At 20.0% G+C, this 25177-nt stretch overlaps 4 protein-coding genes across 4 annotated transcripts; all 4 read right to left on the reverse strand.

Moving 5' to 3' along the window:
- Positions 1-4548: 4548 nt before the first annotated feature.
- PGO_120200 (hypothetical protein) lies at positions 4549-5022 on the reverse strand (the record flags this gene model as incomplete). Its single annotated transcript, XM_028688816.1, has 1 exon — positions 4549-5022. One exon carries the CDS (start codon positions 5020-5022, stop codon positions 4549-4551), a length of 474 nt encoding a protein of 157 aa, XP_028544617.1.
- A 6659-nt stretch (positions 5023-11681) lies between these two features.
- PGO_120210 (variable surface protein) lies at positions 11682-12819 on the reverse strand (the record flags this gene model as incomplete). The annotated part of the gene is made up of 3 exons (XM_028688817.1): positions 11682-11795; positions 12140-12673; positions 12787-12819. 3 exons carry the CDS (start codon positions 12817-12819, stop codon positions 11682-11684), a joined length of 681 nt encoding a protein of 226 aa, XP_028544618.1.
- A 6565-nt stretch (positions 12820-19384) lies between these two features.
- On the reverse strand, positions 19385-20723 carry PGO_120220 (variable surface protein; the record flags this gene model as incomplete). The annotated part of the gene is made up of 3 exons (XM_028688818.1): positions 19385-19540; positions 19662-20555; positions 20697-20723. The coding sequence occupies 3 exons, from the start codon at positions 20721-20723 to the stop codon at positions 19385-19387; spliced, it is 1077 nt and encodes a 358-aa protein (XP_028544619.1).
- A 2114-nt stretch (positions 20724-22837) lies between these two features.
- Positions 22838-24430, reverse strand: PGO_120230 (variable surface protein; the record flags this gene model as incomplete). Its single annotated transcript, XM_028688819.1, has 3 exons — positions 22838-22999; positions 23120-24265; positions 24404-24430. The coding sequence occupies 3 exons, from the start codon at positions 24428-24430 to the stop codon at positions 22838-22840; spliced, it is 1335 nt and encodes a 444-aa protein (XP_028544620.1).
- Between the last annotated feature and the right edge of the window lie 747 nt (positions 24431-25177).

Raw genomic sequence — 25177 nt, forward strand, 5'->3', positions numbered from 1 at the left:
GATATAATATACCCCAATTGGGTAAAAGCATATATATATATATATATATATATATATATATATATATATATATAAACTGAATTTTTCCGAAAATTCCTAAGTGTTAAATATAATCAAATATTCTGGAACAAGTAACAAATTAAAATTTTGCTAAAAAAATATATAATATACAGTATATATATATTATAAATTTTAATATATATGATATAAGTCAAAAAGGTAACAAAAAATATATAAAAAAATATCACGCGTTTTTTATTTATTATTCCATATTTAATTCTTATATTAAATATATGGAATCATTTTCATGGTTTCATGTGTATATAATATAACATGTTTTTCACTTATATTGTATCAATGATTTCTATTGTTACATAAATTTATTCTGATAGAATAAAAGTACTTATTTTTATAATTATCATTTTTATATTATTTTACTTCATTACTAATTTTGATGTGGATGTACCAAAAGAAAAAGAAGAATCATTGTATACATATGGAGACCATTACATTATTCGTGATATCTTTAAGAGTGTTTCAAAATTAGATTCTAAAAAGTTTAATTTCCTCTTAACTCTTATACCAAAAAGGAGCTATCTCATTCATTGAATCATGTGAATGTAAGTTTGTCATAGATTTTATATATATGTATATACAACTATGAAAAACTTAACTCTGAGGAAGCATTATTTATATTGGAATAATAAAAACAAAAAGAATGTATTTGCAGGAAGCATCTAAGCGTATTTTTATATATATATTTTTTATCCCTTATATTAATATTATTATGTATATAAGTTATATTTATAATTCTTTAATACAGTTGAGTGAGCATTAATTTTGATTATAGTATTACACATAGTTTATATGCATTAACGTTATATTTTGCCGTTTAGTTATATATTTTGAATGATAAAAATTTACATTTATATATATGAATTTCTTATGCAGAATTTAATTTATATTTTAAGAAATTTAACACTTTTTATGTTATTATTTTGAAACAAATTCACAATAGAATGAGTTATTAAAAGGAAAATAGAAACGATTTCTAATATTTTATAATTATGTTAAAAACTACGTGAACAAAATATTTGTTAACTCAGGATAGAACTATGAATTTTTTAGCAATAACTATATTAATAATTATCGATTAATATAATTAGTTTTACGAATGATTTATAAATTTTTAACAATTATAAATTATATAAATAAAAAACGAGTGTTTGATAATTTTTATTAGAATCTATTTATTGTACTTTTTAAAATAAGGCATATGTAATATTTTCTTTTAAAAATATCATCATAAAAAATATAAAATATTATACATGTATATTATTATTAATTTTCATAATTTATTTGTCTGTATTATGATTTTATAATGCATATTCTATTTTAAATCTTCAATTTAAATCTTATTATATGAATGTTAAAGAATAATATGTATTATGAAGCACGAGTTAATAGAAATGTTTATTGTCTACTGATTTTTATTTTTTATTTTCACAATGTAACAAGCAAATTATGTTCTTTTTTTTCTACATTAAATGTAAACATTATTAATAATGCTTCAGGGTGTTTTTAAATGATTTAAAGCATAAAAATAAAAAATAAAGTATATATAACATGTTTTAAATGTAATTTATTCTAGAAAAATTTTGAATTAAAAAAAAATCTTAATAAATCATATAAAAAATATTGTGGTTAATAGGCTATTTTTTTATTATCCTATTAAGATATTATAATATTAGAAAAAAGAAAAAACATATAACATTAGATATATTAAAATTCCATTAACATAATAAATATTTCACATTATAATATTATGCAAATTTCACTAAAATAATATTTATCATACTACAAACTATTTAATATTATAATTTTATATTCTAATCATTCATAAGAAGTTCAGTATTTCGTACAAAAGTTTAATTATATAAGTAAGTTTGTATTTCATTTATTTTATATATTAAGTATAATGCAACTGAAATAAACTTTTATATGAAAATAATAATTTAAATAAGAATAATATTTTATCAATTCATATTATAAGATATTTAATAGTATTTGTACGATTTAGTAGAGAATAAATTAATATCTTATAAAAACAATTTATATAAAAGTTAAAGATAAGTTACACAGTTATTGGAGGTTACCTATAGAATTTGTTTGTATGGTGTATATATATTTTATAGCACTTTTACATCAATTAATAATTCATTACAATAGCCCTTTATCAATATAAAAATAATAATGATTTTTTCTTTATATGGGAAATTGTAATAAAAATTCTAATGTATATGTACTTTTTTCTTTAACAATGAAGCATATACCATGAACATATTTAATTTCATAAGCATTTGCTATGATAGTTAATATTTAAAAAATATATTTTTGTTTATATTAAAAATAATGTAATATAAAAAAACAGGTATACATGCCAAAATATATATAAAAAATTAATGGGTAATATATGTTCCTCAATGAAAAGTAGCTATAAGTTCATTTTTTTATATAGAACATTATACAATGGATATACTGATATAGTTTTTATAAAACAACATATGATATAATAGTTATAACTAAAATGATTAATTAACCAAAAAAATATTATAAATATGATGTATATAAACAAACATTATGTGAATTTTATTTTTCATTTACTTTTAAGCAATACTATGAGAAGAATTTTGGTATAGTAGGGTTTTATGGCATAATATAACGAAGAATAATGCATTTTAAAATAAAATAAAAAAAAGATATATACCAAAACATATATTATTAAATCATATTATTATTTACGTACAATTATAAATAATATGACATACTGTATCATTTTCAAAGGATTTTAATATTTTGTTACCTTCAAATAAATAAAAATCATTATATCAATATATATATTAAATATATTATATTATGATTATAAAACATGATAACTATCTAATTGTAAAAAATAAAAAAAAATTATACATGCAAAATAATTGCTATAACAAATATAATTTATATCATAATATATAAATGAAAATTAAATTCTAATAAATGATTATTAACCCTAATGCATACAACTAAACCCTGAACCATATACCTAAAGAGTAAACGCTAAATATAATTGTATCATCTTTAATAACAATATTCATATAATTTGAAATTGTTTTATAATAAATAAAACTATAATTTGATAAAGATTATATTCAAATGTTATCAAATGTATAATTTTAATTATTAAACATTAATAAAATTTTTCCTTAAGTTTTTTGTAAGCATTCATAATATAAGATGTAATTAAAGGATTACATATACACATATGAATAAATGAATTATATATTAATACATGCTTAAAAATTAGGAACATTGAAAAAAATATTTAATAATAAAAAAAAAGAAATATTTAATTACAAAAAAAGAAAGAGTTATAATAGTATATCAAAAAAGAAAGGAGAAAATAAGTATGTGAGTAAAATTAGTCCATAAAAAACATTTATATTAAAATTAAGTATGAAAAATTTATGATAAATTTTTCTTATCAAAATTATTATCTATATATTTTTATATATTATATAATTTATGTAACTATTGCTTAATACATAACTAGTAAAATCTTTAAACAATATTATATATATATCTTTTTAAGTATAAAAACACTCTCTTGAATGTATTTTACATATGTGCTTATATTTTTCATAATACATTTTTCTTTATTCTTGTACGATCATTATTTATCTTAATAGATATACATCAGATTATATAATATTTATAATAACACATTCACGTAATTTTCTGAAATATAATGAATATAGTAAATTCTTTTATAATTAAAATTTATTACTGAAATCCTTATATTATACACGTAGCTCTATTTTTATTCATTGGAGTCCATAATTATACTTAAAATAAATAGTTATATTATTCTTGTTTTATTTAAATTTCTACCACTGAAATGTTATTATCATAATCATTAAGGTATGAACTATATTCTATATTATAGAGCTCGTTATCTACTTTATATGATAATGCAGTTATTTCATTCTTTCTAATTTTTTTTTGTAAAAATTCCATCATTTTTATTTTAAACCGCGTCTGTGTTCCAAGTGGAGTTATCTAATAGAATAATATAATCATAATAATTATTTTAAATAAATTTATTAAGTAGCATTCATTTTTATATTTACAAAAATTATAATACATATTGCATTATTTATATTCCTTTAAAAAAATTTTTATTACTTTGTATAATACAAAATTCATTATAATGGTACCAAAAATGATAATACCTACGATCAGAAATGTTTTAACTGAAAATGTGTCTTGTGTATGCCATAGTTCTCTATAACATATGCACTCTACATTAACATCTTACTGTAGGGAACCTACCTGATGATGTATCAGAGACCGCTAAAATATCTTCCTTATTATGATCAACCAACACTTGAATAGGAATATGTGAGCTACTATTTGAGGGATTTACTGTACCTGTATAAAACAAAGAAGTAAAATTCTGATTTAAAATATGATGAATGATTATTTCAATTATGAAACAATTAGTAATTATTATATTATTATTTTCATACAGTTTTTTTCCGCCTGAATTATTTTGTGCCATATTATTTTACGGGCCTCGTCATCTATGTTAATCTGTGATTTATATTGATTATAATCATCACCTTGTAATTTTTGTAATAAACAATTTACAATAGATTTATAGATATCCTTTTTTCTTTCGCATGTATAATTATCAATATTAATTTTTCCGTTCCAGTATTCCTCAATGAAGGTTTCTATCTTAGCACTCTTTTTTTCTACAAATATTTTCGATAAATTAACAGCTTCAATCAATAAATTCAAGTAAAAATTTATAGCATTACAACATCTCTCCCTCATAACATCATCAGTATATTTATTCCTTAATGTACTATATGTAAGCCTAACATATGGATTGATATCCTGTATACTACTTTCAACGACAGAGTCTTCCATAGGAGAAGCATTGATTATTGATTTTAACTGACTTACATTAATTTTCATAAATAATTCTTCTATGAGATCACTTGGGAATTCATTAATATCATCAGATCCCTGGTTATTTAATAGAAATTATTTATTAGAGATTATATATAACAAAAATATATAATAGGAAATATTATGATAATTATAAAACATTGAAATACATTAATAATTAAAAGGTAATTCTTTTACCATTTTTTATGTATTTAATAATGAAAATGTCAAATGCATTTATACTATTATAAAATCATATCATATAAAAAAAAAATATTACAAGTTAAAAAAACAAGTTAGACATACTACAAACCCGTGCTTATTCCATAGGAATATATATTATATAAAATTTAATACAAACCTAAATAAAAGTTTATTATTATTTTATTATATATGGAATGAATCTGTATATAAATGTAATTAATAAACTATGTAATTTTCTTATTAAAAATATTTTACTAATGAAATGTAAGGTTCAAATAAAAAAAAATATATATTTATTTTGTTAAATAATTCACTATATATAATTCTTAGTAAGATATATATTACTATAAAAATTAAAAACATAAAGATATTAATAATTTTAATAGATATATTATAATTTTATATTTTGTATATTCTAATCGCTATAATAATAGGGGGATCGTAATTCTTTTACTCAGATTTAATCATAAAATTCTTTTAATTTAATATATATAATGAAATTTTACTCTAAGTTTCATTTAATTATTAAAATTAATTTGTAATTATTTAATCTAAAAATATTAATGTATGTTGAATTTTCACTCATGCTCGAAAAAAATAATAATGCAAATATGATGCTTTATACGAATAAATTTTTAGGATTTTAGTTCCTCATCTGACTAAATTTTTAATATATAATGATGACAGTGTTATAGTTTCGTTCATCATGTTTTATTTTTATATTTTGGCATTTAATGTTTATGTTTTATATATTCAAAGTATATGAGCAATATTTAGTTTTTAGATTATAATTATTAAACTTTTCTTATGGTCTTTATTTGTTCTGTTTAATACATTGACCTTTTTATTATTTATCAGTTATTATAATTTGGATTTTATTGCATTTATATTCTGACATATATATGAGTGAAGGTTAGATATATTTATTATTATTCCTACATATTAAAGATTTATAAATACTACAACTAAGGAGCAGGTAGTATATGAATCTTTATATCTATGAATAACCTTTTATTATAATATTTAATTTCATATTATATTATGTATATATGTTTTATGTATTCATCTTGTATATATAATATTTCCATTACATTTTGTTCCACAAATAGTTATTTAAAAGTAGTATATTTAATATAATATCTAAATATGAAGAATACAAAAATAAAGCTTTGTTATTCATTATATTTTTACTATATATAATATATTTATTTTTGAACTATGTGTTTATATAATAATATATTTATAGAATATATCAATCATTTTGAATTTTAGATTACCATTAATATATTTATTTTTATCCTAATGCGTTATTCTATAATATATAGTATTCTGTTTTAATTATTACTAATATTATTTTAAAAGATGTTTTATATATTTGCAAATGAGTTACATTTGTTGTAAGTCATATTGGACTATGCTTTTTCCCAATTTATCAAAAATAATATACAGTAGTTATGGAACAAATTCATTTAATTTTTAAAAAATTTTGCAATAATTATTTTTACATAAGATTTATTTAATCATTTTACGTAATTAGAAATTAATTATTCGATTTTACATTGATATAAAACATTTAAGCCGCATAAATTGAATGGTTATAAAATTAATAAAATATTCATTCCACATATTAACATAATATTCTAGAATGTATGAATTTTTCAGTAAAAAAATATAATAAAATTAATTATTGTACATTTATGTAGAATAGTGCTCATAATGACCTCTAGAATATGTTTATTTTTTAACGAATATAAAATCATTATCATACGAAAAAATACATATAACATGATATAAGTCTGATTTTATGTATGACTGGATATGATATATGTCGATTCTTAATGAATCCCATATATTTTAACTTAATTTTTAATCATATATTTAATAATAAAAAATTGTGTATTTTTATAGTTATATCATTTACTATAATTAATAATTATAAATTAAACTTGGAAAAACTCAAAAGAAAAATTATTATGGCGTATATTACGTGTCTATAACCTCTAATACTATATATAAAGAAAATTAATAATATTTCACGACAAAGAATGTAAGAACTAAGTATAATGATTTTAAAAATATATAAGTTATATATTTTTATCTTTAAAAATTAATGTTAAAATGTAATGTAATAAATGTAAAGATAAATGTTTGTTGTAAAAAGAATAATCATTTATATAAATATAAAAATATTATAAAATAATGTACTAATGATACAGAATTCATAAATAAACTTTATTATTAAATTTATCAATTTTACTTCTTTTATGTGATGACATTGAAAGTTTATAATCTTATTTGATTTATCTACAGTTTAAATAAGTGTTACATATTTAAATGCAGCTACATTGAGGATTTAGGTGTTAAGATTAGTGTAAATTGTTTCATATTTAATTTTTATATTTATTGTTTTTTATTTAGAGATCATTTTTTGTCTTTTTTGGTCTATTATTTTTTTCATATGTTCTATATATTTATATATTATAATGAATTTTTTCTGAAACTTTTTGTAATTTATTATGGCTACTGTTATATTAATTTTCATGATATAATGCATAGATATCTTTTTGTTTTATAAAAGATTTAATCAATTATGATAGAATTTATATATGTAATGATACATATATATTATATTTAATTTTATTAAATATTTTATTTAAAATATATCATAATATTTATTTAAAATATATCATATTGATTTATTAAAATATATTATAATATTTAATTCTTAATGTTTTGTTTTTTTTATTAAATGCAATGTCTTTTCATAGATTTATTATTATATTTTGTTATTATTCAATATTTATATATATTAATTATAGTTCTTGCAATTATATATATTTTTATTAATGTAATATCTATGTGATACAATTAAAATAATATTTTCTTGATAATATATTAAATTTTTATTTATATATTTCTCTATTAGATTAATTTCACATTATATTTATTTATTATTTGTTTTATTAAATATTTTCATTAATGTTATTGTCACAAAATAGATGTAAAATATTCATAATATACTTTAATTTTTATTGTTTCTTCTGCATAATTATTTTTTATATATTTTATACTTATTTTTTTTTTCCTGTCATTTTTACACTATAGAATATAATATTATATAATTTTCATTATAAATTCAACTATTTTTTCCAATATATAAATTAATGTATATATATAAAACGCGTATACATGTGATGGTTGTACTGCTATTTGTGAACTTTATAGAATGAATGCACTTTTTTACAAATTCTGTTTCTTATTACCCTTGTATTTTTTATTCAAATAGAGAATGGGTTAGTAGATTATGTTGCATAATGAAAATTGCAGTATACTTGTAATATTAATTTAATATATGTTTATTTAATCTTTATGAATACATCATTCTCACAAGTTCCTCTTATTCTCATCATATAATTTTTTGGAATAATAGTTGTATAATTATTTAGTCATTCAGGATATATTATTTCAATATATTATATATTTCAAAATAATTATAAAATACAATTACATTTATGGACAGCATTGTTTTGCAAAATAGATTTATACTATTTTTTATGGAACTAATATATATTGTATTAATCAAGATCAGATTTATTATTAAACATATAATACATAAAATAATATCATATAATATAAATAATTATTTTTCTTATAATTAAAATATATTATTTTATATGTATATTGAATGAATTTTCATGAGACCGTTTTATGTTAATTTGTTTTAATATGAATTTAATTGTATATACAGAAAAAAAAATGCTTAATACAAATATTTTTCACTTTGTGATAAAATATATTGTTACAAAATATTTTATATATAAAAAATTGTTATGTATATTATTATTTTATTTTTGAATTTTATATTTAAGCGTCTTAAACGAAGAATTATGTATGAATCCTTTATATAACATGAAGAATATAGTAAAATATGGAATAAATTAGTGTGTTTCTGTAGGTATCAAACAATATGGATCAATTTTTATTCAACTTTCCATATATTAAATGTTTTTTTTTCCTGTATACATTATGAGACTACCTTTATATACAGTATATGAAATGTGCATATAATTATCATGTAAAAAATACGTTGATAAATATTGCAAATATCACTGCTGCAAAGTGGGATAAAATTTGAATAAAATTAAAAATGAATTATATAAAATTTAGAGCGTAAATATATTGAGTATATATGTATAGCATAACCAATTCAAATTATCAGGGTATATACTACTCTACCTTTATACAATGAAGGGCATAAAAAAAAAAAAATTTATTGTATTGATGTGTACAAAATTCACCTGAATCTAATGAGCACGTAATATTTATAACAAAAATGTAGAATGAATAATAAAACGCTAAGAATAACATGTTTCTAGTAATTATATTTGTATAATGGATAGTTATTCAGGACAATCACGCAGTAAACATGAGTTATACGTATAAGAAGTAAATATTATTGATATAAAGCACAGTATAGTTTGTAGAAAATTTAATATTTAATAATTATTGTTTCCATATGTTATAACACATTTTACATACTATTTTACTGGAACAATATATAAAAGAGTTCACGGAAATAAAAAAATAAAAAGCACGTTATCCTAGAATATATAATTATTGATATAATACATAAAACATTCACTATATTTAGCTAAATATATGTTCTTCAAGAATATATTAAAATGAAGTATTTTTTGATCGAAATATTTACGTTTATGTAATAAATTTCACTGTGATACACTAATCACTGTAACCTGCATATTTTAGTCTTATATAAATACAAGCGTTAAAAACCTAATTCATCACATAAGTACTTTGAATAAGATAATAGAAAGTTATTTGAAAAAATAATGTATTATATATTACATTTAAATTCATGTACAATATAAAACCACATCTTGTACCTACTTTTAATTATATGTGTAAATATATATATAAAGACATTACTAAAATAATGAATCGAAATAATTTAATATTATACAAAAATGACATCTAAGATTTTTGTATTTCGGAAGAATAATTAATATATAATTATAACATATATTCTAATATGAAAAAGATAATGAATATATGTAAAACCTTTGTATATATATAATTCTTTAAGAAAATATTTTATGAGCGAAGCAAAAATATTAAATAGAAGTTCCCTGAAATTTTATATATATATGTATCATTAAAGAACATGTCATAAAAGTATGAAATACAGATTTTATGTTGAGATAGAATATAAGAAAAAAAATCTATAAAAATATTACATTAAATATAAAATGAAATAAAATCCACATTATTTTGCATTGCATTTGAAAAGATTTAATTTTTGTGCCAATCTAACTACATTTTTTTTTAATGTATTAGTTACTATAATTTGTTACTTTTATTATGAGCAAGATAAATATTTTTTTATTTCGTAACTTCTGATATTATTATAGAAATATTAGTAAGTATTTTTCAGAACATTTCTATTGCATATTTATGTACCTTTATATTTTTTTTCAGATTTTTTAGTTAATATTAATTAAATTGAATTATTTCATGAATATATACCAGAATAATTAAAAATGAATAAATGTATTATGAAATATATAATACAAATAATTGAATAAGCTTTAATTCTCATTCGTCAAAAGAATAAATAGAGAACAAGCCTTATGATGTAGAACATAGTTTTGCTCAATAGACATAAAAAATATATACAAAAAATGTGTAAACACATGTGTTTATTATATGATAAGTCATACATGGAAGTAAATACGCTATGTAAGAAAAATGTATCTGTATATTTTAGTACTAAGGACTTACGTAATAAAACTTCTAAAATTAATTATAATGTATTATTTATACATAATATGTATCATACAGTTCCATCCTTTATAAAATAAATTCGAAATATTTTTTTATACAATAAATTAAATATATAGACACGAATAACATATAAACTCTTTAATAATATATATTCAAGTGCATTACATTGAATTAATTAACGAAATATGAACTTACGTATACATTAATGTAACTCTATATGAACCTATTGTAATAAGAAAATTTGAATCCATAATTAATCATGCCATAGTATGTAGATCATGTTTGAATATATAACATTCTCTTCAAATGTACATATATATGTAATTATGAAAAATCAAACAAGCTTAATTAGAGAACTATGCAACATTTTATTATTATGTACAGAAAAAAAACTTACATTAAGTTATACATATTTATAGATAAAAATATAAGATAATTTGTTTTTTTTAAACTAAAACGCACTGAAATTGATAACTCCTAAAATATTTGTATACTTACTCACGTACACAATCAAAAAGTAAGGTATAAATAGTTAAATGTATATACATATTTTTATAAGGCTATATTATATGAAACTCAATAATTATAAATATATTGTATTAGCTGTATATGCATTATGCTTAGACACACTTTTATATACAGGAAAAATCATGAATAATTAAAAATAGTTGAACATATTTTTATATTGTTCTCTCTAATAAGCACAAATGGATACATTGTTCAGCATACACACATAATGAAAATATATAAATAAAATTATAATAATGTATGTAATAAAATTTTAACAGATGATTCTAAAATACACTGAACAAATAATTTCAGGGTAAATCAAAGCATCAAATAATTAGATAGAAATACAATTTTATAAAATTTCAATATATATATAAAGGATATTCTTAAGGAATATTTATAATAAATTAAGAAGTGTTAAGTTAATTTTAAAATATATAAGGCCATATGTATTCGTATTATCATTTATTAAGCACATATATGCCTATCCGAAATAGTAATTAAAAAACGTTTTACATTGCTTCCCTTTTAATTTTTCATATTTTGCATATTTTATCATTATATAAATAATGAATGCCAGTATTATATATGCTAAAATTAGAAAGAATATAATGTAAATATAATAAACTGGCACAGATATTCCTGCTGCACACAATATAGATTTACATGAACCTGTACTTCCACTAGTCGTAGTGTTAAACTTAATATTATCTAAAATGGGAAAAATTAATCCAAGAAATGGAATTAGACATGTGGTAACAAAACAAAATCTGTATTTCAAATGTAATTTTTTTTTTAATTTCTTATTATTACTTTTTCTTGCTTTATCAATTTTATCAATTATATCAAATACTTTTTTTTCACAAAAACAATCCAGATTCTCTAATCCTTTCCTTTTTTCGTATCTAGATACATAACTTCGCATATAAGTATCCAATTCACTTAATACCTCTTTTTTTGTATTTTTATATGTTTGTGTTTTGTCTTCTTCATTTTTTGTTCTCATATTTTTTCCATTAGCAAATTTTTGTTCCCTCAATTTGCAATGTTTCGTGTTTTTCTTAACTTCATGCTTTGCCAATATTCTGTCAGTTTGTATTCCACTTATATCGCCCAATTTAAATGTGTTTTCCAAATTTTTACTAACTGAAGGCTGTAAAAACTATGTATATATTATTATTTAATAAAGTAAAAAACATTAGAATGTGATATAATTATTTGCTAAATAGAATAATTATAAAAAAAACATATATATATAATTAATTAATGTATTACCACATTATTTCTATAATGATTTATGCATAGCATAATTATAAATGTAAAAAATATAAGAAAAATATTGAACTCTCTTTTTTCCATCATGAAGAATTTATTTATTATCTTTTTTTAATTATTTATAAAAGTTCTAACAATATGTAATTTGAATAACAGTAAGTTATAATAAATATATTATAATATTAATATAGTTTATTATAATAGTAATAAAAAATAAATATGTTATCCCCTAATTATAATTAAAAGTGAAATACAACTATACATTTATTCTATTAATGATGTTCTATTAATCTCTTTTAGGATATTCAATTAAATTCAAAATTAATTATCATAAAAGATATATAAAATGATCACATTATTATATACTGTTATTTTATTGTCCTCTTATTATAATAATTATAACATATATTATATATATAAAATATATGTAAACTAAATATTTCACGTTATAAATAATATATATTTAGTTTTATACATTTATAACAATAAATCTAAAATAATCAGATTTATATTTATGAATAAATAACAATTAATTAAATATAAATTTTTATTTATAATATATATACTTTGTCCATGTATATAATATATACTATGTGATTTATTCACTAAATGTGCTTTAGATAAAAGGTACATTAAAGAAATTTAAAAACTAATAAATATATAAATCATGTAAATATTAATAATATTTAAATGAACGAGGGAATTATTGTGTCTATCATTCAAAATATACAATAATTCATTTTTTCTTTTCTTAGAAAAGTATTTTACTATTATCATGTGAAGGAAAAAATATATATAAATATAATGTTTTATATCTTTTTATTTAATTATATGTGTATGTTAATATTATGAATGGATAATCAAAGAAATACATTATTCGTAATTTCTATTAGTACATAACATATAAACTATATTTGATCTAATATATGCTATTTCTAGATTTTAGAAAGTATATATATATATATATTATATACGCAAAAGATTGAGTATTTTATAATGTCAATTAGAATATCCATTTTATAAGGAGCGTTCATTTTATTTTAATTAAAAATATTTATTGAATTTAATCATATAAAGAACGACTGAATATATATATTAAAAATTACATACAGTAAATAACGTATATTAGAAAATTATATAGTCTACATAACCTCAATGTTGAAATGAAATTTTTTGCATAGTATTTTTATTTCTTCTCTAACGAAAAATGATAATATATTGATTTTATAATATCGCTAAAAAAGCATGAAACAAATATATCATATATCCTTTAAATTATATATGCTTTAATGAATATATAAGGGCATGTATATATACAAAAATATTCACATGTTCATAATTAAAATAATAATTAATAATGACGAAGAGTTATATATTAATCATTTTATTATTAACCATTATTAATATTTTGAATATTTTTTTTTTTGTGTAGAATATCAAAAAAAATTCACAGAACTCTTATTCTATTTGATGTTAGATGTAATCAGATCATTACTTATATTACGAAAATTATAACAGTTTCACGTGTACAATATTTCACATAAAATAATTTATGAAAATGTGCGCATGTGAATTGTATAAATAATGCTCTGTTATCACATTTTAATATATGTGCATATTGAGTACATATACTTTTTCATTTTTTTAATATCTTCAGAAATTTTTAATTAAAAAAATATTCATTATTTTTCTATTCATGTATTTTGTCATATAAATTATTATTTTTAAATTTTATGTATTTTTTTTTCTTAATATCTATATATATATAATCGATAAAATACGTGTTTAAATATAGATATAAACATTATTTTCTTAATATAAACTTTCTATACAATGACCCTAAGGAAAAATAGTGCATTTGTATTCTCATATTTAAAATATCAGAATATTATTTATTTAATTAATAATATGCTAGAAATATTCTTGTATATACTGAAGCTTTTATTTTTTAAACATTTATATTAAAAAATATATATATCCCTGTAATATTAAAAGAGAATATGTTTTTATATAATATAATAGTATTACGTATAAAATAAGTATGTTTATTATAAATTTGTTTTGTCTTCTTTACACTCATCACAAATATTTTTACATTAAAATAATAATTCTATGATATTTTATATGAATTACAAAATTATATAATTATCAATAATAATATTTATTAAAATTAATTTAGTATAATATAAATACGTTTTAACACATGAAATGTGAGGAATTTTTATATAAGAAAAATTAGATTACATCATAATGTCATATTAATATTATTATAATCATCAAAAGCAGTTGTCTTATGTAATATTTTGAGGATTGTTTTAATACGTAAAAACATTCTTTATTCGAAATTAATGATGACCTTGAATAAAAGAAAAAATAATTATATAAAACCACTTAATACTACAATGTATTATATTCACATATATAGAATTATTCCCAAAGTGTATAACGCTATAATAATATTATTTGGATTACAAGTATTAATGCAAATGTTTTTAAAAAATTCATAATATATATGTATTTATGTCTTCTGATATATTATAATCATGAGTTTATAAAATATAATTTTTAACATTTCATCATTTCTTATGCATACACATAATAAGAATTACTTATAACATATAATATAAAACAATTATATAAATATGTAAGACTATAATCTTTTACCTCTTCATAAATTATTATAGATATCTTAAAATCAATGTTCTAAAATTCAAAAAGAAAAACATTATGATAATAAATTCACTAAATTTTTATTCATATATAAAGTTTAAAATTTTTTTTTAATCTATTTAATAGTTTTAAGAATTCATAAATAATATAACATTGTACACATCAGATCATATAAATAAACATATTAATAATATTAACTTGTCTAAAGATATTTTTATAAAATACACATTACAAAATGGTAAATATTTAAATATTCCTATATGATAAATGGTTCAACAGTGTAAAATATATAACGATATATGTAATTATTCACGAATTTATAATATTTGGTAGATAAAAAATGTACTATTTGAATAAACAAATACTGTGAAATATTTTTTAGTGAATGATAGATGATAACCTTAATTAAAGCCTTGAATGTTATTCCTTGTAACTATTATGTGTAATTGCAGTTAACTATTTATATGATGAACTAATAATGTAATAAAAATGAACCCATAAAATAAACGAAGCAATTATAAAAAACAGGTTCATATTTGTTGAATATTTTTAATATTATGCAATTATCGTGAAGACTTTCATTTAATAAAGAAAATAATTAAATAATTTTCATATATAAAAACCACTTAATTTTTATAATGTTACGAAAAATAAAAACGTAAATACAAATAATTCAAAATAATATTTTTATGTTACTTCATATTAGTTTTATTATTTCAAATTTTTTTTTTTTTTCTGTATTTGACAAATATCCATTTTATTAGAAATTCACCCTCAGTTTTGTTATTCTTTTGTATACCTTTTAATATATTACATTAGTATATATTATAACCTTATTTCTTCTGAGTTCTCATTTTATATATATCGTAAATTCATATTTTATATAGCTAAAATGTCATAGTATAATATTTGTGTAAACAAAGTAAGAACTACACAAAATAATGTTTTTAGATTAATTTATTCATTACAATCCTATCTATTTATGCAATACATGTATTAATATATGATATTCTAATTAATTATATATTTTTGAGATTATTTTATTGTCATCTTCTCATATGTTCTCAGAGAATTTGTTGTACAGATTTTATGGTTTTGTTTATAGTTTCCAGTATACGGGTTTCAAGACCAAAATTAATGATTCAGAGTTTAGGTTGATGTTTATGAGTATATGCTTTAATATTATTTGTACTCTTTTAGTTATGTATTAAAGTTCTGGGTTGAGAATATAGTATTCATGTTAAAATGTATATAAATCGTTTATAATGTGGTTTAAATATTTTAATCTATTGATAGCTATTATGTCATGAAGATCATATAGCTTATATCCATTGTATTTTTTCAAATTTATATTATTTTTTCAACCATATATACATTAAGTTAAATATAAAATAAATAATTATTTTACGTAGAAGAAAATATATTTTTTTCTCTATTTTTTTTATATTATATATATATATTTTGCGTAAATATGTATTGTCTAAGATATATTGGATATAATGTGTAGTACAAGAATATAATTTTTATATAAAAATAATTATATATTGTTTTACAATATTTATATTATAAAATTTTTATATTTTTAAAAGATATATTTTTATTCATATTTAATATATTAGATCTAATAAAATGCTTTATATATTAATCCAACTTATATTCTTTTATTATTTCTACAGCACATAGTATATTAGCTTAACTATAAAAAAGAATTTGTCTATTATTTATTAAAATATAACAGTATTAAAAAATAGAACAGTACACTATAAAAAAATAATAGTTTATATTTCTCTAATGTATATATAATTTATATATATAAATTTTTTTAAGGAATTTTTTATTATTTGATGTTAGATAAATATGCCTAATTGATTAATATATATATTTACTTTTATTATCCATATTAGTAATATAGGAATATATTATATATCATAGAAACACTATATCAACATTTAATCCAGCAAAGAAAATACCTATATAATTCTCTTCTAATATATTTCAAGCAAAATATTATTGTATTGATATTTTTTATGAAATATATGTAAATATCCCCAAAATTCTAATGAAACATATATGAACTTGTAATAAAATAACATTTTTATTTTCTGAATATATAATTGTGTGGGAATATTAAAATGTATAATTATGTATATAAAAATATATTAATACCTTATCACTATAAAAATTTTATAGTACACTTCTGTGCGTAATATATCATTTGTTTCATAATAACAACATTATAAAACTTATAGATGAACATACCATTTATATTATTTATTTATTTGTTATTTTTTACCTTGCTTTTCTTACATATATTCAAATATTGTCATTTCATTTTACTTTAATTAAAACTGATAATTTCATTCAAACAGTTTTTCTAATTTTTACTATGAGAGAGAAAAAAAATATCATGCATATTAAATGTGAGATTAATGCATTAATATTCATCATTCAAATAGTGTTTAATAATTTAAAATTTTCCAAATTTCACTCATTTTATTTTATATTTCCTTTTCCAATGCAAAAAATTCATGCTTTTTTTTAATGAAGAACTGTCGACCAAATTTTCTAAACATTCTCTATTTTGTAGACATCATTTATAAAATTTCCCAGATTTAAGTAGCCGTAGAATTGATTTTTAAAATTTTTTCTTCTTTATAAAATGCATTTCCATGCTTAATTTATTATACTATATAATAAACGTATAAGAATATAATTTTAGTACACCAAATTTAGGAAATATTTTAATTTCTATATATATAATATCTATTAGTGTTTTTATATGTTTCTTTTCTATAGATTTTATTATTATTCATTCTATTAATAATAAGGAACTATTTTATATATAATAACAAGTGGAAATGATTAAATTTTTATTATTTTTTGTGTTTCATTTATAATTTAAAGAGAATAAGAACTTCTTTTTATGTAAATTTTTATCGTTAAAAGAAAAAATGTATAATTTATATAATACAAAAAAATATGACACAAAAATGATCTTACAATAATTGCAAACGGTAAAAATTAATAAATGTAAAAATCATGTTTTGTATAATTTAATTAAAAATTGAAGAATAAAAACAAAAAAATTTATATTCATAGTATTACTGTTTTTATTAATAAATATTATATACAAAGTTATGTAGGTTTCTTATAATCATATACAAATAAAACAGAACACATACCTTAAGCATTCGATATAATAAATTTTATCGAAAAATGTATTTAATAAAATATATAGGATCTATCATTTTTATTTTTTTATCCATGCATTATAAATATATGCATCAGTTATATAAATCATGCAACATAAAGCATTTTTCTGACTACATAAAAACTGGACATTATCATTATTAAAAAAAACAGTGTATTTAAAATAATATTTTTAAATTAAAAATAAAAAAATAAATAAATTAATGTAATTAAATTTTCAATTTATAAAATTTTACATTATTTATGTTTGGTGTGGGGATTCCCGTCATCATATAGGGGTACTCAGTATTGTGTCTTCAAATATGTGAACATACTCAATATCTGTGTTACAATTTATAAATCGTTAAGCTAATACAAATTATTACTCATCCTTCATTAAACATATATCATAAGCAATGATATCAGTAAATTAAAGGAAACGTTTCAAATTGCAATGATCTGGTATGGGTGTTGTATTCTAGAAGATTCATTTTTATTATGTGATATTACTATATTTTTTTTTAATGTAATATTTTTTCATTTTTTATGCTATACACTTTTTAAAACATAACGACATTTATAATAATAGGTTGAATTTTAGTGCATACGTCTATTTTTTTTTTTTTTTTTCATACTGTACGTAATAGTATATATAAATATAATGTTTTTTTCTCCCCTTATAATCATCATAGGCAATTTTATATTATATGTTCAACAAATAAAAGTACTATCACGTTAGTTAATATGGTAAATGTAATTGACTAGTTTCAGAATCCGATAACTCGTTTTCTACACTATGATGCGGTAATTCGCATACAATGTCGTCATTATGATATATATTAATTTTTTTCCCTTTTATTCCCCTTCTGTGTGGCCTAGACGCCTGTGAGGTGGACTAATATACAATTTAAAAAAATATAATAAATATATATAATATATTTTTTTTTATTATAAAATAAATAAATTACAAATATTAGCATGAACTAATTATATTCTAACAACGAATTTATGCTTACCCTATAGTAAAAATATAAAAATAATATAGTTCCCACTATTGAAGAAGCGACTAATAACTGATGTAAATTATTTGAGTTCAGTAAATTATCTGTCATTCCTAGGGAGCTAGAAATGGTAGTACTTTCCTCATCTAACAAGTCATGTGTGTTTACGGAAGATCCTACATCATCATCTCTTTGCATCATGCTACTTCGTGAAAGTGAATGAGCATATTCATCTTGTCCCATATGTCCTGAATCCTGGTACTCTGATATTTTGGCGTCAGTTAATTGATCAATTTTTACTTTTAATTCAGTTAACAAATCCTCTGGCTTATATTTTTCATCACAATTAAAAAATGATTTACAGTCATCCAAGTAAAAGCAGCAATCATATTCTTCATCATAATAATACTTTTCATACAATTTATTAATGTAAGTAACATAATCAAGATATGTTTGACACATTCCTTTATCAGCATCGTTACACTGAATATAATCATAGTCCTTAAAATAATCATGCATATGTTTCTCTTCTTTCCAATGATTAAATTCACCATAAAAAACACATTCACATGGCGCATGTCTTAATTCTTTGTCATTGATATTTTTCGCTACCTGCCTAAGTTTATTTTTAAAATAATCTTTCCTATTTGAATATTCATTTAAACTAAGCATTTTCCTAGTTTTATAATACAACCAATGCTGCAAATAGTAACATCTCTCTCTCCTATTTTCACCAATTGGCATTGACCCCAATTCCCTTAAATTCCTTGCCATCTTTTTACACAGTTCTTTAATATTGCTATCCTCATCTTCAAAAGTTATACAATCACTCTTGCGTTCATTTCCTTCTAATGCTCTATCCAAATTATTATATTTTTCATTTGAAGGAAATCCTTTTAATTCATCTTCCTGAAATTGAATTATAATAAATTTATATTACAACGATATAATAAATTTCAAAGCAGGAATTACGTCTCAGTTCATTTTAATATATATATAACACATATGACATTCAAATATTTGTGAAATTTAAAAGATTTTAAAAATTACCCATTCTTTAGATTCTAAACCATGCATTCTATCTTAGCATATTTTACTCTAATGAATAATCGTATTACGCGGATTATAAATAAATCTATAACACATGTAATGACACAAAAACAATAAAATTTTTTTATAATCCTTTGTGTACATGGTAAAATTATGCGTTTCTTATGATTTAGAACAATTTAAATATTATTTTTTAATATTAATAATTAATGGGTTGATATAGTTGTAACATAAATATAGTATTAGAATTCTTAAATATAAATTATAAACTATGAATAATATGATATATATGAAATGATCTATTATACAACATGGTATGGCATGGTAAAACACTAATTTATAAATCTTCTATGTAACATTTTCAAAAGAATCCAGTTGAAGTGTTATTTTTCTTTTTAATGAAAATTATATATATCATACTTGAGTGTGAAATGAGTTTTTTTTAATAATCGTACTCTAGATTAAAAAATATCCACTTATATGTTTAGTTTTTTAGAAATAAATTTATATAAGAATAACAAACCACTGTGAAAACGAAATATATGGGATTTCCAAGGGTTCGATTAAATTTCCTTATAGACCCAATAGGATTATTATTTATGACTTTTTCTTTTCTATTACCATATTTAATTTGAAAGTGTGTGAATAATTTCTAACCATAATTAAATAAAATTACGGAAAATTTTGAGCATTACTTGATGATCTACAGATAAAATTCCTCACTTTATTAAATATGAAATATATATTTCAATAAATTATTGATTATATCTGTATATTATTTGAAAAGCGGCTTTATATATTGTTTTTGTAATATTAACATATATATTTTTCATTAATTATAAAAACTATATGTAAATACAAAAGAATTATTTTTCATTAAAACAGACTTTGTGTAACATATTTTTTTAAAAAATCAATATTGTTATGAGCAAAGAAAAGAACTTTTCTATATATTATTTGCTAAAAAAATATTTTATGCAAATAAATAATTTTGTGTTCTTAAAATGATAAGCCTATATACTACAAACTACAAATTTTGAGGAGAAACGCAAACATTTAAATTAAAAAAGCCATTCATTTATGTATTCGTTTTAAATCATATAGCATATATAATTCACAAAATAATATATACCTTGGTTGGTTACATGAGTGCTACAAGTATAAATCGCTTTTATAGACATGTTAAAAGGGTAAACATTGTTATAACAAAAAATTATTACACTAAAGCTCAATTTATAAATTACAAAAACATGTTTATATAAATTAACACATACATATGTTTGATATACTAATTTATACACACATTTTTTCCCCTTCTTTTAAAAGGTATTTGTAAAGTGCTAAGTCAATTCACATAGTTCTTAACACGCTTATAACAACAAATTGTATAACTATCCTCAAATAAAAAAAATTTCAAAGAAAAATATATTAATGTGTATAAACATAAAAAATATGTAGCATAAACCAAATGTTGAAAAATTTAGTTCGTTATTTAAAAAAAAAAAGATCCATTGCTTTGCATTAAAACGGTTCGTAATCCTGGGAATATTTACTTTCATTAAATTCTTTTATTTAACTTTTTATTTAATACAAATATTTGTAAATGTTAACAAGTACTATTTTTTTAAAACTGAAGAAATATTTTACAAGAATGTTTTGATATATAAGGTAAATTCTTCTTCATTTCATAATTAAGATGTTAACACCTTTTTTTTTCTAAACATTTTAATTATGATAACATCTTATAATTCTATTAAGAATCTTACATTAATCATACTTAATAAAAATACATCAATGGCTTCAAACATTCTTATTATAATAATGTCTTTTATTTACTGCATATCTATTTTTTAGCTATTGATCTGATGTGTCATGTCTTTTTACTATTTTAAAATTATATAAAAATCTGAACAATTTCCCTATTTTTCAGTTATTTAAATAGATGTATTATGTATTAGATAAATCTTCTACCTTTTTCTACAAATATTTGTATTCAATAATTATATTCTCATTAAACCATTATATTTGTTTTTTTATTTTTATTAATAATAATAGTAATTCCTCAAATAAACCTGATTGTTTTTTCTGCTCAAGTGGTTTCAAACATATTCAAAGAGTACGTACTGATAATAATAGTTAGGTCAACTATTATAAGACAAATATATTGAGCTGCTCTCTTGAATATAGTGAGGATTTGGGGGCTTGTGTTCTGATAATATTTCTTCAGAATCACTATTAACATCATTCTTGTATTTCTTTTCCTTTTTTATCCTACTACTGGGTCTTCGTTCTGAACGAGAGGACTAACATATAAGAGTAAGTGAAAAATGAAAACCTGGTTTTCTAATAAATATGCATTTAAGAAATAGAATTTGTACAAATTGTTACAAAACTACCATGTTTTAATGTATAATTTTTCTTACACTAAAGAAGAATATAAGGAAGATAACTGCTGCAATTATTGTAGCACATGCAAATGATTTCCGAAAATTTAGAAATTTCAATGTTTCATATATTTTTTTAGGCAAATCAAAACTGTTGATGCTGACTTCAGAGAATGTAGCATGTGTAGTATATGTATTATCGGTGGGGATATGTGATATTGGAACTTGTCGACTCACATTTGCAGGTTCTTCAGCTATCTTTATAGATGGTGGTTGAACTTTCACAGGTGCTGATTCTCCATTTCTACTAGGTGATGATTGATCTTCCACAAATGCAGATTCTACACGTCTATCAAGTGGAGCACCTGTTAATTCTCTTATCTTTGCTGAAGCCTTATCACCACCAACCTTTTCAAGTGCTTTTGATTTAACTTTTGCAGTTTCAGCATCCTGGGTACTTTTCCCTGATCCTGCTTCTTTATTTCGAGGCGATCCAGATGGACTGAGAATACCAAAAATGCTCCATAACGATCTGACATCACTAGGTACTTCAGTTTTACATTTTTCTACTATAGTTATAAGTGTATTGGGATTAAGCGTCTTATTACAATTAATGTAATTAGGGGAAGGCCACCAAAAAAATCTCTGACAATTTGCTTTATAATACTTTTGATACAAAGAATTAACATTTTTAAGATATTTTAAATACTCGTTGCATTTATTATGAGATTTAGAAACAACATCTTTAATGTCATCGTATTTTTTAAAATAAATATAAGAGATCTTCCTCTTTGTCCACTCATCCAAACTGGTGCCTTTTTCAGATATTAAATCGCACTTATTAAACCCATGAATTCGTTTATAAACATTTTTTCCAACATCAATAAGATCTTTAACAAAAGTTACATCGCTTATATTTTCTGAGTGATTGCCGTGTATTTTCCCTATTTCTCCATAAAACCAATATGTTAAATAATTACACTGATCATTACGTTGTGCTTGATTTTTATTTTTTGCTATTTCTTCTAAAAAATAAACGAGTTTAGAACAAATTTTTTTTGCATTTTCACTTTTTTTACCTTCATTGTCGAATACGTCACAATCAGTGACGAATTTAGATTTTTCACTATTTAAAAAGAAATCATCATAGATCTTGTCAAGATCTAACTTTTTTGCAACTTCTTCCTGAAAATAATCACAAAATATATATTATCTAGGTATTAAAAAAATTATGCTTCATATAATATAGTTTTCCTTTTTTTCACAAAAAATACTAATAATATAAATAAAGTAGCACACGTAATAATCTAAATATGAGATTACCACATCATCCACAGTTATCGGCTCCATAACTATTTTTCTTCAACATATTTATATTTATAAAATTCTAAATTTTTTCAAACTATATGCATTAATACATAAAAGGGAAAAATATATACTCCCATATATATTTATTTTATGCAATCTTCTATATTTGTATTTAGAACCTATAAGCGTGTGTGTGTTCAAGCATGGCAATAATGCTTTCCTTGACGTTATTATTGACTATTTAGATAAAAGAATATTGTACATTTGATTATCACAAGAATAGAAGGAAGATGGGGCAATTTAAATCTTAGCCTAAATATAAATAACGCAGTAATAATTTTAAAATAATAAATTATAACTGTGTGCTCTATAAAATTTCTTGAGTCATAAATAAAACATGTTATTTTTAATTTGTGTAAAGAAATATTAACTGAAATAATTTGTGCGTTTTTATAAATATTATTTATAGATAATTGCGATAATTTATGATAAAATTGAACTTCTAATTTGCTATAATAACAGCCTTATGACATTGAAAATTATTTCTGAACAGTGTTAATTTGTGGCATTACGACTTCCTACACTACTGACAACATAAGTAAACTTATTACCCATCTTCAGCAGAAATTATATAAATAATTTTAGTAACGATTATGTTAAAACATAGTAGGCTATTATATGACAAATAATCGTAAATGAGCAATGTAAAAAATAAATAAGTTCAGAAAAAGTTTATAATTATATTTATAATTTTTAAGTATTTCCTAAAATTAAAAAATAGTAGGTAAA

This window comes from Plasmodium gonderi (genome assembly GCF_002157705.1).
Source record: "Plasmodium gonderi DNA, contig: Chr12, whole genome shotgun sequence".
Taxonomy (NCBI): Eukaryota; Apicomplexa; class Aconoidasida; order Haemosporida; family Plasmodiidae; genus Plasmodium; species Plasmodium gonderi.